This window comes from Megalopta genalis, chromosome 11 (assembly GCF_051020955.1).
Source record: "Megalopta genalis isolate 19385.01 chromosome 11, iyMegGena1_principal, whole genome shotgun sequence".
Lineage (NCBI taxonomy): Eukaryota > Metazoa > Arthropoda > Insecta > Hymenoptera > Halictidae > Megalopta > Megalopta genalis.
In genome coordinates this window covers 6,862,212-6,876,993 of record NC_135023.1, presented here as the reverse complement: position 1 = coordinate 6,876,993, position 14,782 = coordinate 6,862,212, and the positions used below count along the sequence as shown (strand labels likewise).

The 14,782-nt window shown below is 46.7% G+C and overlaps 1 protein-coding gene across 9 annotated transcripts in view; it reads left to right on the top strand.

Moving 5' to 3' along the window:
* The window catches only part of LOC117226362 (prominin-1-A), a 49,702-nt gene that overhangs the window by 27,126 nt on the left and 7,794 nt on the right, over positions 1–14,782 (top strand). For 4 of the 9 annotated variants that reach the window (XR_013034438.1, XM_076525349.1, XM_076525345.1 and 1 more), the window contains exons 2-12: positions 8,474–8,735; positions 9,119–9,471; positions 9,892–10,013; positions 10,117–10,140; positions 11,278–11,573; positions 11,631–11,780; positions 11,850–12,065; positions 12,140–12,695; positions 12,788–12,946; positions 13,022–13,143; positions 14,268–14,318. Coding sequence is in view for 8 of the 9 variants with exons in the window: in XM_076525349.1 (XP_076381464.1) it covers positions 8,474–8,735; positions 9,119–9,471; positions 9,892–10,013; positions 10,117–10,140; positions 11,278–11,573; positions 11,631–11,780; positions 11,850–12,065; positions 12,140–12,695; positions 12,788–12,946; positions 13,022–13,143; positions 14,268–14,318 (2,311 nt within the window). In the remaining variant the exon portion in view is untranslated. The remainder of the gene's footprint in view (positions 1–8,473; positions 8,736–9,118; positions 9,472–9,891; positions 10,014–10,116; positions 10,141–11,277; positions 11,574–11,630; positions 11,781–11,849; positions 12,066–12,139; positions 12,696–12,787; positions 12,947–13,021; positions 13,144–14,267; positions 14,319–14,782) is intronic. The other 5 variants (XM_076525352.1, XM_076525351.1, XM_076525347.1 and 2 more) reach the window with 3 other exon arrangements.

The following is a 14,782-nucleotide window of genomic DNA, read 5'->3' as shown; positions in this document are numbered from 1 at the left end:
ATTTGCATTTCTCGGTCGTCCAGTTTCTTCCGATCGCCTTCGGAAAATTAATGGTCCGTGCCCGTCGAACCATTTAATCGCCCCGGAGTTTCCACGAAATAGCTGGTTTCAGTGAAATTTCATTCGCGGTATCGATTCTCCCGCCAACGTCCCGCTATCGATAAATACTCTATTTTCGTTTCTAATGGTAGATTGAAACCGGCTAGCCTACTTTGTCCAAGTATTTTTAGCACCGCTCGAAGTACAGCGGAATTTCATTTGTCGAGACCCGTCTAGTGGCCACCGTTCCGAGGCTATTGTCTCTTGTACGTTTCGACGTCGTCCGTCTCCTTTTCTCTTCCTTTCCGCCGGCTTCTTGAAACCATCGATGCTCCGGCTGCGACGCCCTCCGCGGGCTTCGTTGGCTTCTTTGATCCACCTGCAACCCTTTTTTTCGCGTCTCCGACTGTGTAACAGAAGACCCGACTATCTTGTCTCAATGTCTCGCCTCGGAAAATATCTTTCGTCGCTGGCAGCGCCGAACTGGGTAAATGGGACATCTCGGAGTCCGCATAAAGAGGACAAGGTTTCACGATTTTCTTCGAAGACGGACGCGGAGTTTGTCAAAAGCGATCGAAGCCGGTTTGCGAGAATATATCAAATTGCCGGTGGAATTGGTACGGAACAGAATCCGTAAGATTTCAATAATTCATTGATTTCGCATCCGACGCATTCTGCTCCAAAAATCTTGTTAGGGAAATCTCTTTTCTTTTTGGTTTGGTTTGGTTCACTTAGCGCCAGCTCGCTCTTAGATCACGTTTCGTTTTCTGGACAATGTACCGGAAACCGTGGACAGGACACTGTCCTCGAGGGAATCGTGTTCTTCTCGCCTCGAAAACCCGTCGCTACTTCGCCAACCGGAACGCTTATCGTCGCGACGCTTCGTCAATTAAATCCCTCTTTTAATTCATTCCTCTTTCACTCGTTCACACTGGACATCTGTCCGTTCGTTGCCAGCCAATCTCCAACCGCATTGACAGTCTTAGGCCAACTGGAACGATAGCAACGTGTTCAGATCGCTAGCTCTACCTCGTGTAGTATACGTGATTTTTAAACGTCCGTTCTAAACTTTAAATGTTCGACTATTTGAACATTTTTGTATCCGAAAATTAGTATATTTGAGAATTTCATTATTTGAAAATATGAGTATTTAAATATTTGAACAATATCTGAACTACGGACATTTAAATATTCAAGAATTTGAGCATCTGAAAATTTGAATAAAATACCGAAAGATTAGGACATACAATTCGTCATGGTCTTTTGAAGATCATTCCTCGCTGCAGCATATTTTTCCTGCAGCTCGGGGAGTCTCCATTAGTCAGGAAGACACGGAAATCTGAGGTCTGGCAGTCGCAGGATCCGTATCTGCGTAATACTCCCGGGAAACTCGGTTTTCCACGACCGAACAATTCCGCAGCTCCTCTGAATTCCTTCGTTTAACACGGAACTGCTGGTGCAGTTAATTATTTCGTTCCCGGGGATTGAAAGGTTGTGCGCGGGCGTATGCACGTCCGCCGAGGAAACTGCAGTAGGGGGGAGGGGTGAAAAGCTGCGTGACAAGACTCGCCGGAGAAGCTCGGTAGGTGTCTTCGGGGGGTGGGAATCGTCGGAGCAAGCACTTTGTCCTTGAAAATAATGAGATGCGAGGCTGGCGAACCTTTGGAAAATGGGACGAAGGGTGAGGGACTAGACGACGAACTCCAGCCGCGTATTTCTTTGCCGAGCCCTTTGAGCTGAAATCTTTCAAAAGGGAGACAGATACCCGGCTCAGTCCCGTCTCTTTAATATCTCGTCGCTCTCCGGAACGTGCTCCCTGAAATATCGATCATGCTTTATCGCATCCTCAATTTTTCATGGACCGCGAAATTTTACGAAGTTCGAATCATTCTGTGGATCGCGTCGGTTAATACCATTATTCATAGTGGAGTACCGAAGATGTCCAGACACTGTGCAACTTCCAATTAGCAATTTGCATAGAGACATGCAGTCCGGTTCCGATTTCTTATGAAGGATTTTTGCACGTTTTTTTCAGACGACCTGGCACAGGAATTCATTGAAATTCGATCGAAGAAGATACTGTTTATTAATTTTAAAGAATAAACTTTCTATTTAGCTCTTATTTCTTGGGACGATTTTTATCCTGCATAAGAAACCGCGCTTTAATCGTCGCGGGAACGTTATCGTGGTAATATTTGCGTCATCGTGCTTTGACGTGCTCGGAACGTGTTCGTGTGTCAAACGGCTGAAGAAGCTCGGCGAGTCCGACGAAGAGAGATAAGTTTCTACGAATTAGAGAATACGCAAATACGTTTTGTCTCGTGGAGAAATTGATCCCGATGAAACCCGGGAAGATTAGCTTGCACGCAGTCTGCGGTTCCAGGGTAAAGTGTTTGAGCACAGTTCGGAGCGCATCAGTTTGCCGAGAACGGCTCGCCAATACTGTCTGCGCCACTTTGTGAATCCAGAAAATGTTATTGGAGCTCGAACAGCAATCTCGCCGGATTAATAACAAGGAAATCAGTGCCCCGAGCGATTTCTTTATTTGCCCCCGGTATTATTTCGTGGCCCGCGGAATCGCGAGAGTCAGTTTGATAAATCGATCGAGGAGAAAGAGGGAGGGCGGGAAGGAGGAAGGGGGTCACATCCAATCAGAATATACGATGCATCAATATTTACCGCGCAGGAGGGCTAATGGATTTCTTCATTACGATAATAGCGGGTCGCATCCGCCGGGATTAACGGAAGGAACGAGAAGGGTTTCCGATAACAAAATGAAAAACCGACTCGGTGCAGATTCGAAAAAGAATTCTCTCTCTCTTCTCTACTGTTCCCCTCCTCGATGCTCCTTTTGTCATCGACCGCAGGAAACGAGCTCGGATCTCTCTAAATCGACGGCCGTCCTCGAAATTCCAACCGTCCTACTTTTTTTGTTTGCTCGTTCGTTCGTTTACTGCAGCCGCGCACAAAGCTTTGCGTCACGCGGAAAACAAACGCGAAACAATCCCGCGCTGCCGATCCGATCGGCAACCGATAGGCAGGAGATATCTCTCACGCGATTATTCCACCGAAAATTTCGTTACGTTCGACGAGACACTGTTTTCAGAAGCTTCTGGCCAGTTCGCAGGTATTTAAATAGCCGGAAATGGTTTCCCGCGATCGAGAGAACCGAGAAAAGCGATAGTTACGTATAATTTACGATTAGTTGTGCAAAGAGAGTGACATCGATTGTACAAAACTCTATCGAAAGTAGATTTTCAAAGCGTGCAGTGAAATGAGATGCTTGCTAAATAAAATAAAAGCATTGCTCAGCTTGTATTCCGCGTTCGGTCGACTTCGAATTCGAAGCGATCGTACGAGGTCCGATTATTGAACCGAGCTGTTCAATTTTCAGAAAAATGAGCAGCAATAGGAAAAACGAATCGACGAAGCCAATATTTAGAGAAGAAGATCGGCTTTCGCTTGTGCAGCAGTTGATCCACGTGCATCGTTGCGAACCGGAAATCGGCTGAGCACGGAGGTCGAGGTTTTCTCGTGTTACAAAGCCACGGTTACACCGCGCCGCGGTAACACGTAATGCACGCAGTCAGGTGCACGTAAACTGCAAGCGGCGCGGTTTTTCGCTCTGCCGTGCTCTGTATAATTTGTTCATTATGCCGGTGTTTTTAGCGAGCCACACGATGCGTGAAACAGCGTCCGTTTAATCGCGCTTACGACGTTGAATCGCGAGCCGGTCGATCCGCTGTTCTTCGTAATCCACGCGCGTAATCGTTTCGATCTAAGTATCTGGAATTCTGCTGCATTGGGCGATTGCAGATAGCGCGAGAAAACGAGAGGCGTTAGCGCCCGGGTTTTGCTCGTCGAGCAGATTAAAATGACACGAAACCGTCGGGGATCGATAAAGAACATATCGTAATTCAACGTTGAAAGTTTAACGCGACGTGGGTGAACGAACTTGAAGGAGAAAAGAGACCGTTGAATAATTAAAAAAGGGCATTACAGTCAGGTGAGCGGCCGCTGCTGCACCGTTGCAACGGTGCAACAGAGTCACTGTCGTCCACGGATTCGATCGATTTCCCGGAGTCATTGACCTCTAGCACGATTATGCTAATATCACGCCGTGAGATTCGTTTCTGGCCATTTAACGGCACGACGGACACGCGCGAGACTCATTTTCTGCGCGGCGAGACATGGCAGAACTTCTCGGACTTCCGTTCGGGGAGACTGAAAATTTTTTAAACGCGATAAGATACTGCGGACATTCAGAATTTGTTAACCCCTTGCTGCATAATTATTTTCACAGCTGCCGCGATTACAGGATTTTTATTTCTGATCATTTCTTTGCGCCGCGTCAACTACCGGCGGAACACGAATTTTCGTTGCATACGTTTCCAAGACGTTGACCGGAGTCGCAGTATAAGTTAGGAGTAAGCAAGATAAGTGGAGGTAGATAGTAGAAAGTTAATTGGGTCTAAGGCCAGGACTACGATAGAATAATACATGTTTGTAGCAATTTTCGACCTCGTATCTGCACGTGCAATAACGTTAACTCTTCGAAGTTTTATCTTAATGTGGGATATATTTTAAACCGTTTGGAAAAGTTGAAGTGACTCATAGTTATACAGTTTAATGTTTTAATTAGTTGGCAACGCTACGAACCTACGGTGAACGCGTAAATAAAAAACGAAAGCAAACATTTACAGAAGTAAAAACGCATCGGCAAGTCGTTGACACTGTTACGATTAAAGTTGGCGAATCGTGTGGTACGGTGAATTTTTATCTTTCATAACAGTATATTCCGGGTTATTTGACTTTTTATTTTCTTGAAAATCGGATGCCTCAAAGACTTACGTAAACACGTAATTGGAATAACTAAAGAATGAATTAAGGTATGGATGAACGAGAGGAAGTAACTTCTTGAAAAGAAGTCATTTTTTTGTATCGAGGAGGCTGTAAATAAATTCTACATCTCTATTTGTTGTACACGTATATATCCAAGACGTTGACGATTGTTGTTGGTCGAATGTTTTGGCGCGTCGAATCGGTGCGGCGGTCCAGAAATTTCGTTACCGTGATTAAACGTGAGTTCATTGTTCGCGAGGCGCCTCTATTTTCGAGTCGACGGTGCACGGCTTATTGTCCGAGCGAGGATAATGGTTCTGTTCCCGCTGCGAAATATGCAAATTCGTAAAAACCGTGCGTTTTTCGTTCGCCGGGGTTTTTCGCGGGCGAAAAATCGCGGCGAGAAGCGAGGCAGCCCGTGCCTCGAGTGAATATAATCTGCCTTTTCATCCGCCGACCAGATAATTTCGATTCGCATCGCCGAGTACGCCTGAAATATTTAATCGCTGGCACGGGAACGTCTCTGTGAAATTCGTCGGTTCGCCTCTGACCTGAAAAATGTATTCGCTGCTTTCGCGTGGAGCGACGCTTCGTAATTCGACAAACACGACGTTTTTCGGCTGCTTAAACGATCCGCGATTCCCAACGTGTTTTGCGAACGTGTTCGAAATGTTTTGAGTACCGTCGAGGGCAATCGAGCATAAAGGTTCCAAGGGAAAAAGCAAGCCTGGTCGGCGCAGAATCGGACGAAAACGAGGAGCCAACGCTGCACAGGCCAATCAGAATCGGAGGCCACTGTCAATCAAGTTCCACGAACCGAGGGGCAGAGCTAGTTAGCGATAGTCGACGATAATAGCGAGCAGAAAGATCGTCGTTAGAGCTTTTATCCGCCTGTTTGGCGCAGGGGAGCCTGGCCAAGTGCTCGTTCTTGCGACGATGGCTCCCCGTGGAACGATCGACCACGCTGTTTTAGAGCGCGGATTTTTTCATTTAACGCCGGGACCCGGCGAAAATTACCCTTAAACCTAGGCAAATCACCCTGATTTCCATCTACAAGCGACCTTACGAATTTAGAGCCACGGGAATTCGTAGAATCGTGCAACCCACTTTTTGCTTTCAAGATAAAACACGAGAGAATTCGAGAGCGCGGAGTGACATTTTTATCTTCTCGGACCGAAAGAATCGAGAACGAAGTTCCTTTCTCGAAGAACAACGTCTTTCTCAGAACCGAGGCTTTTTAATCGCGAAACACCGGGTTGCCGCGATATTCGAACTCTGCGCGTGGCAATTTGTCAAAACTGTCGGGGAACGTCTCTGTCGTTCGAGGGTAGAACGAAGATAGGGGTGAATGGACGGAGAAAAAAACAAGGGATCGTTCGTTGTAAAACCACTGCCGGCACAAATATCCATTATCTCGGGAGTTACGGCGACGATGATAACGCGAGCCGAGCACGTGAACCGCCGTGTTTCGCATCTGAAATATTTCCTGAAGGAAAAGTAGTCGGAAATGTGTCGCGGGCAAAGCGTAATCTTCATGCGACCGAACCTCGCGAAAGGGAAAAAGCTGGCGAGCGTGTTTCGTGCGCTGCGTTCCCCGGATGAAAGATATTTCTCGAGTGGAATTGCGCGAGGTCGCTGCGAAAAATTCAAAAACAGCGAAGCAACCGATAATTTCCAGCAAGCTCCGCGTCCTGGATAATCTGCTTCTGCCTCAAATTTGTTCATATACAAATTTCTTCCGAATTTTTACACGATCAAGTTACCAGGCTCTCGAATTTTTAAATATTCGAGTTTCTAGGCTCCCTAATATTTAAATATTCAATTTCAAAAATATATTCAAATTTCTAGGCTCCCTAATTCGTAAATATTCAAATCCCTTCATCCCCCACATGCATACACATACATTTTGGTACATATTCAAATTTCTCGGCGCTCTAATCTTCGAATATTCAAATTGCCGGGCGTCGAATTTTTAAACGATGCAGATTTATCGGCCCCTGCAATTTCGAAATACGAGTGTTCCGGGTTTCCTGGTGAGAAAGGATCGCGCCGGTTTATCGGGAAGCGCGGTTTCGTATTTGGGTCCGGCGGGACGAGGATAGAAAATGGATTAAAGAAGTGATTCATGCGTCCCCTGCCCGTCCGCATTACATGCGACTGCAGCCTTATTGCAACACGGAAACTCGAAACGACAGATACAGTTAGAGCACGGCGCTCTCCCGTCACGACCATTGAACTCCTTGTCCCGTGCAGCTTTTGCGGGGACCTGTACGACCGCAATAAATCCGTCGATGCACGTGGAGTCGAGAACCGATCCCACACCGATGCACCGCTCGATGCACCGAGCGACGCGCGCTCGATGCAGCATGCGCCAGAAACGAAAGTTTGCGATGCACCGCTACGGAAACCAGTCTCCGCCCCCGAGAACTTCCCCGATTGCATACGAAATAGCTCGCGGCATTTTCGCGGCTCCCTTGAATCTCGATCATCGATCGGATCTCTTTATTCCGCATCTCTTGACCGAAAGAAATGCAAAGCTGCATCTACTATCCTATGCGATCGAGAAAATAACCAGGAGAATATTCCTCGATTCTACTCCGACTGTACAGTAAATTGTCGCACATTGTTCCTCAGCTTGGAAACGAAAATGGACAATTTGGAAGGAGGAGATACGATTATTCGAGCCTCGCGGCTCGTAGTTGTCGATAATCTGCGACTATAAAAACGAGTCGCAAGGCTCGTATAATCGCATCTCCTCTTCCCAAGTTGTCAATTTCCGTTCCCAAGCCAAGGGACAACGTGAGAGAAATTACTGTACTTGGTTCATACTCTCCTAAACTCTGTCGAAACGTGTTGGCAAATTGTTAGTTTTACGAGCTCCGCTTTAATGCTCCGTTGCGTTCGAATTTTCGGACGCAACACCCATACCGACGCAGTTTATCGATGAAGCGGTCACACGATCGCGCGTTTTATTGCGGAGTGTATGGCAGTTGTAGTAGTAGAAGGGGCAAATTCGGAGCAAGTCCTCGCTCGTAAGAAGAGCGCAGCGTGTGCTGCATCGGAAAATCAATGCAGCGCGGTCCAGGGGTCTTAATCCGACGCGACCGGTCATCGACGTTTGATCCATTTTTCCCAGGACCAACTAGGAAATAAATTTCACCCGTCCGTCCGTCCCCATTACGTTCACCCTTCGACCCCGGGCAACCCTTCCTCCTGACCTACGCTCCACATCCGTTCGTGTCCTGGTTTCCCTCCACCGTTTTGTTCTCGCCCCAAAAACCGGCACATCCGGGCTCTGCGGATAGAAAATATGCACCTTAACGTCTGTATTCCGCGCGTTCGCCTCCCCCCTCTCTGCCGCTTCGTTTCCAACCCTCTTATTTTTCTTGGAACTTTCGGCCGGGCTGACACGAATTTTCGAATCTTGGCTCGCTTTCCGGGGTTCGTCGGACAAACAACGTTGTTGGTCGTTAGGATGCCAGCCGTTTTCTTTCAGCTCGCGATATTAATTAGAGCGAGGAGCGAATCGATGCGGATTCGCGAACGTGGAACTCGTTTTCGTGCTGACGAAGGGATAATTGTTCTGTCGCAGGGATGATCACGGTGGTGAACGGACAGGTCCAGTTCTCCCTATCCGAATGGCAGATCATCGTGACTCATTACGGCGGTCTAGCTGGCCTAGCACTGATCGGTCTACTCCTGGCTGCGATTCTACCTTGCGTGGGGCTGTTCTTTTGTTGCTGCAGGTGCGCCGGCCATTGCGGCGCCAGGAGTCAACCCTTCGACAAGAAGCACGACCATTGCAAGAAGGTGATGCTCAGCATGGTGCTGATCGGCGTTGCGACGATTATACTGTGAGTTCTATTCGAAGTTAATTTTCTCGATACTCGATTAACGAAATAAGCCGACGTTACCTTGAGATCCTTTCAAAATCGATTAAAGTCGCCCCTACAAAGAAATCGGTCTTCGGTATCGACAATCTGTACACCCCCTCCCACGGTAGGAGGAATAAAGCACCGGATTAGCTCCGTTTATCTGTCTAAATCTCATTACGCTAATCCCGGCCTTGTCGGGCTGTCGATATTAAAATTCTCTATTGACGTTCCGATGTCCCATCGAACTACGCAACTGCGGCTGGCTGCGTCGCCGACCCATACGAGTCTATTCTGATACGCAATTACGCGATAGACAATTTTAAAATAATAGAACGCAACGATTATGATCGTGAAAACTGCAGGTTCGGCGTGGTCTGCGCGTTCGTGACGAACGAGTACATGCAGGAGGGCACCAAAGAGCTGCCGAGCAACGTGATGATCAGCCTGAAAGACGTGAAGCTCTACTTGAGCACGACGAAAGACCAGGTGAACACCGTACTCAAGACGAACTTCGACGAGCTCGAGGTCAACCTGAACAGCATCCTGCAGGACAGCGGAAGGATCGTCACCGAACAATTGGCCAAATACTCTAACGCCGTCTCGTTGACGAACCTGAGCGATTTCGTGACTGGTCTGGAGTCCGTCAAGAACGACCTAAGCATCATGCAGACGATCACCAAGGATCTACGGACAAACGCCAGCAAGTTGGCCGCCGGTACTTCCCATACCTCACGCATTTCCTCCTGTTTCATTATGCAGACGATTAATTTTCGTTGCCCGAAATTGTTCAAGACTTGGACGCGTTCGCTACCAGCGTCACTGACGTTCACGATCTTGTACTTTACATGAAAATGATCGAATTCATTTTTCGAACAATCGAGAAGACCGTAGCATTCGTTTGCTAAATTATTTACATTATTTTGATAAAGAAGGTGCGCTGCATAATTTTAACAGCAACGAGGTGCTGGTAGCGGACGTGTTAATCGAGGAAGACAAACGGTATCTTCGGGTTGAATAATTTGTTGCTCTTCGTCTAATGACGCTATGCAAATGTTTGTTGTGGAAGTGGATTCTGTAGACTTTACCGAGTAAACTGACGAACGAATTCTGCTGAACGAATTGTTTCCCGTTGCAGAGGTGCGGTCCGTGAAGAGTGACCTGCTGCACACACTCTCGGCTTGCAAGACGCAGAGCTGCCAGCAAGTCCTGAACGATTACAAAGTGAACGAAATGTCGGTTGATGTCGAATTCGACAAGGTAAACAAATTCCGCTCTGTGCTTCGTTTTCGTGTACAGCGTCGTCGCTGCTTCACAGTACTCGTCTAATCGATCCGTTTCTTTCTGCTTTACACGCATGCAGTACATGGACCGATACTTCCCGAAGGTATGACTTCAACGCCTGTTAAGAATCTACGTGCAGGTTGCGCGGGCAAGTCGATCGGGCATCGCGAAATCGTCGTTTATATCGAGAGAAATTCTTACCTGGACAGATTCGTTTGATTAAATGTCTGTCGAATCGTTTCGCCGAAGTTGTCCATGATTTTGGTAGCTACCGAACGACTAATCCTCGCAGCCAGCAACTCTACTTCTTAATTTCGACCGCTTAAATCGCTTGTGTTTGATTTTGTTCGACCGAGGTTGACATCGTAGGCCAATGGAAGTCGATTCTCGTCTCGCGATCTTTATTTTTGAATTTACGTTCGTCCGGCGGGTATACATAGACGTTTATTACTAGACATAATGAATGCACAGCCATTGGTTTACGAACAGAATTACTGTATCAATTTGTCTGATTCCATGCTCGCCACCAAATAGCTTCAGTCTGTAAGTCGTAAGCTAGAACACGCATGTAGATTTTCGATTCTGTGTTACCGTGTTTCTATGTGTATCGTTGCCAAAAGCGTCTCTGTTAAGTGTGTGATGTTTAGAATAAAAACACGGGACCGGGGTCGCACAACGACGATCTATCTATCTATCTATCTATCTATCTCATTTGGGTTTTCCCAAGAACATAGAGACTATCTACTTTCCTTTCATTTTCCCGGGGGAAACGAACAAGCATATCGTAGAGAGAGAAGGGATCGAATGCAACTACTATAACTCCCTGCACAGTTTCGTTCGTGATACGCACATTAATTCAGTTCTTTTTTTCTGTTTGCCCCGTGTCTCTTCGAATTACTCTGCATTTTGCTAGCCAACAACAACAGAAACAACAGCTAGTTTGTCACAGTTCACCATCAGTTCGGGATCGTTTCGGATAGTTTCCGTCGCGACACACCCGTTGCCACGTACCCCGTTGTCTCTTCTGATACGAAACTCTGTTACTTCTCCGTAGGAACGATGTCTTAGAAGGCCTATCGAGCATGACTCTGATACTCTTTTTTTTTTTTTAACAATGGAACTTGAATTTCTCTTATGCATTCTCTTTCGATTCGAGACATTCTTCACGTCCTATCCGGCGGACATCGTTGTTTCACGACGATTCTTCTGTAATCCTCTGTTAACACGATGTCTTTTACAGCTTCCGGACGTGACGTCCGCCCTGCAAAACATCACCCAACTGATGCAAGGCAACATCGTGTCAGATGTCAACCAGGGGAAAGAGTCCTTCCTCAAGATACAGAAAGATATTCAGCAAGCGGTGAACCAGACCATTCCCGTCGTCAGCGCCAGCATCGGAAGAGCCAAACTCCATCAGGCCGGTCTAGCCGACAACATCACAGCCCTCATCGACAGACTCAGCGCTGACATTGACAAGCTCTACGTTCGTCATCTGGACGTCGCTTGGACTGCTATCGATCAGTATTCACCGTACAGGTAGCTGAATCAAGTTAAAAGCAAATAGATGTCGACGTCATGGTCCTGATGTTTTAGATACTATTTGGGATTCGGTATATCCGGCATACTGTTGACGGTCTTGATGTGTCTGACCTTCGGCCTCTTCTGCGGGATCTGTGGGAAACGTCCCGACGGTTACGGCGACGACTTCTGTAATAAAGGTTCCGGAGCCAGATTCTTGATGATGTAAGAACCCATCCATCGTCGGAGTAAACAGATAAAGCTCTCGATTCACTTCACACGTTGTTTATCCAGGGCTGTGTGGACCATCTTCCTATTGACGAGCGTGTTAATGGTGATCACCGTGCTCCACATGGTCACCGGTGTCCTGGTGCAACGAGCGATCTGCGAACCTTTGAAAAATCCTAAGGACAACAGAATGTTCGCTCTGGTCGACGAGGTAGTGCAAATCAAAAAAGTACTGTATCCGAAGCAACCCAATGCCGACTTGAACATGAGCTACATTATCACGTGAGTGTGCCGCAGTCGCTACAGATAAGTATCTGTTGCTGTCTTGCATCAACGATTGCGATCTTTCGTTGCAGAAAATGCCATTTGGACGACACCCTGTACAACGTGTTGAAACTGCAGTATCTGTTCGACGTGAATTCGCTTCGAGATTACGCGGGTCGCAACGATATCAACAATACCATACAACAGCTTTGCCAGAAGATCAGTCTGTCGCCAGGTGTGGTGATCCTATCCGATAGCGCCAAGTCGAAGCTGAACGATCTGGCCAACAGCGGGCTCGACGAGATCAAGTTCTATCAATTTGCCGAGATACTGGCGAAAAACATCACCAACATCAATCTGATGCACCTGGCCAACCAACTAAGAGACGTGACCGGCAAGCTACCGGAGGACCAAAAAAGCATTCGAGATAGGTTGGAAGCGATCGCGAGTCGTTTGGAAGTCACTCACAGAGAGCTCGTGACGCCTATGGCGATGCTGGGCAAGGAGCTCAGCAAGAAAGCACTGACACTTCAGGAAAACATCAAGTTCAATCACACCTCGATGAAGGAGGCTATCGACGATCTTGTCGTAGAGGTCACAAATTCGCAGGAGTTCCTGAACAATAACGGACCGGAATACGTTAAAAGTGTAAATCATTCGTTGACTAGACATTTAATTAGTTGGAAGTTCGTCCATCGTCCTCACCAGTTAGTTCATCTCTTCTGTGTTTCTCTTTGCAGCTAGCAACCAAATTCGGACAGTCCTTCATCAGTCAAGTCGATCAGTTTCTTGAACACATCATCGCTAGCGCGAACCTCGACATTGGAAGATGCGCTCCCGTTTCGAACGCGTACAATGCTACGCTGGTCGCTGGGTGCAACAAGATCTTGGATCCATTTGTAAGTACATCTCTTGATCATAATCGCGAGGGAGTACGATTTATGACGATGCCTGTCTGTTCGAATTCTTCGTAGAACGGTTTCTGGGCGAGCGTCGGCTGGTGTCTGATCCTCTTCATCCCGACCATAGTACTCTGCGTGAAACTGAGCGCGTTATACCAGAAATCGGACCCGTATCCAGGACCCCTAGTCGAAGCGTAAGTTTTCCTCGCTCTCGTAGCCGTTAAACCCCCCCGAAAACTATGTACGAAGTGTCTCGCTAGATGTTCCCGAAAAGTGTAATTACGTGTATCTGGTGCATGTCGATTATTGAGAAAAGAAAGAAAACGAAAAACCCCTCGTCGCAGCTGTACCTGTGTAAAAAGCAGAAACTAGAAAGAACCAAACTGTGTGGAAATCGGTATTGAAATTGGCACGTAAACCGTCCGAGGAAAACCAAGAAACAAGAAAACTCTCATTATACATTCAGACATTCGCTTCTATGATTTCTCCGCTAATTTTCTTGCCAGCAGAAACACTGAGCACCCTTCTCTGTAGACAAACTGTTCAGTCTTCTATCTCGACCTATCTTGGTAGTTAATCGAGCTTCCATATACCCGTAGCATGCACTCACTCGAGCTTCGTAATGATCTTTTTATTCATTTTTTCTAGTCAAAGCATGATTCATTTTCTACTCTGTCACGTTAGCGAGTCTCGAGGTTGCGGCGACAAATATATATTTTTGTATGGTCGACGATCGATCTACGACCGAGCCTATTCACTTTCAGTTTTCGTCTATTCGGTGTGTCCGTGTGCTGCTAACTAATATCGTTTCCGTCTTCGTCTCCGTTGTGCGCGTCTTTTTTTTTCCTGAACGTATCTGAAAGAACAGCGTGAAGCAACATACTCTTCGTGTCTGCGATTCGGTTGTCTCGCGGTCGTGGATCTCTCAGGATCATTGAGACAGTGTGTCGCGTTCGATAGTGATCCACGAGTCTGTCGTTGAGTTTAGACTCTGGATCTTACGCAATCGAGAGAATGTTATTCGAACGATCGAAGACAGAGACTTTTTATTTGATGCAACTGTCCTAGACTATTTTTATTTTACGTAGAGATCCACCGTCCAATGGTTGCACATTAAACTTCGAGCTTAATTTTGATAGAAATCCTTGTGTAAATATTAGAGAACTTTCTTTCTATCTGTCGAACGATTAGAGTTCAAGATTTGTTTGAGACGATCGAGTCGCAGACCGACCCGCAGTAGTTTATATTTAAGTTTAAAGTAGCTGTCTAATGTGTGGAATGGTTGTTGGAATCTAACCGCTAACACGCTCCGTTCCAGTGAATATTTGTATGACGCGTACGCAGACAGGGATAACATACCCCTCGCTCAGTAAGTATACAACGACAACAGCCAAATTGCTCGCATGCTGTATTCTGTGTTTGTTGTATGTGTCGCATGTTAACCCGAAAGCTATGAACACCTAGGATCTCTTTGCTACACTGTTCCAGAGCTGCATGCACCCCTAACTATATACAAACATGCTTTTCGGTTAAGTGCCGTGTCGGAAACCGCGTCGACTGAACTGTTGACCTCCTCGCTCCTCGCACTTGCGTCCTACGAAACACACCCTCATCGAAACACTGTGGGACTGCGAGCAATCTTTATCCACAATTTTTACAGAAAAATGACATTTCAATCCGTTTCCTCATCGATGGAAGATCCATCGACCGCAAATCCCACAGTATCAATTTTAACATCTAGATGTGTTAAAATTCTTAGCTACTTCTCTGGCTTTCGATCTTCGCCTCTGACACCTTCTTCAGAAATTCGAATTTTTGTATAGAACGATCTAC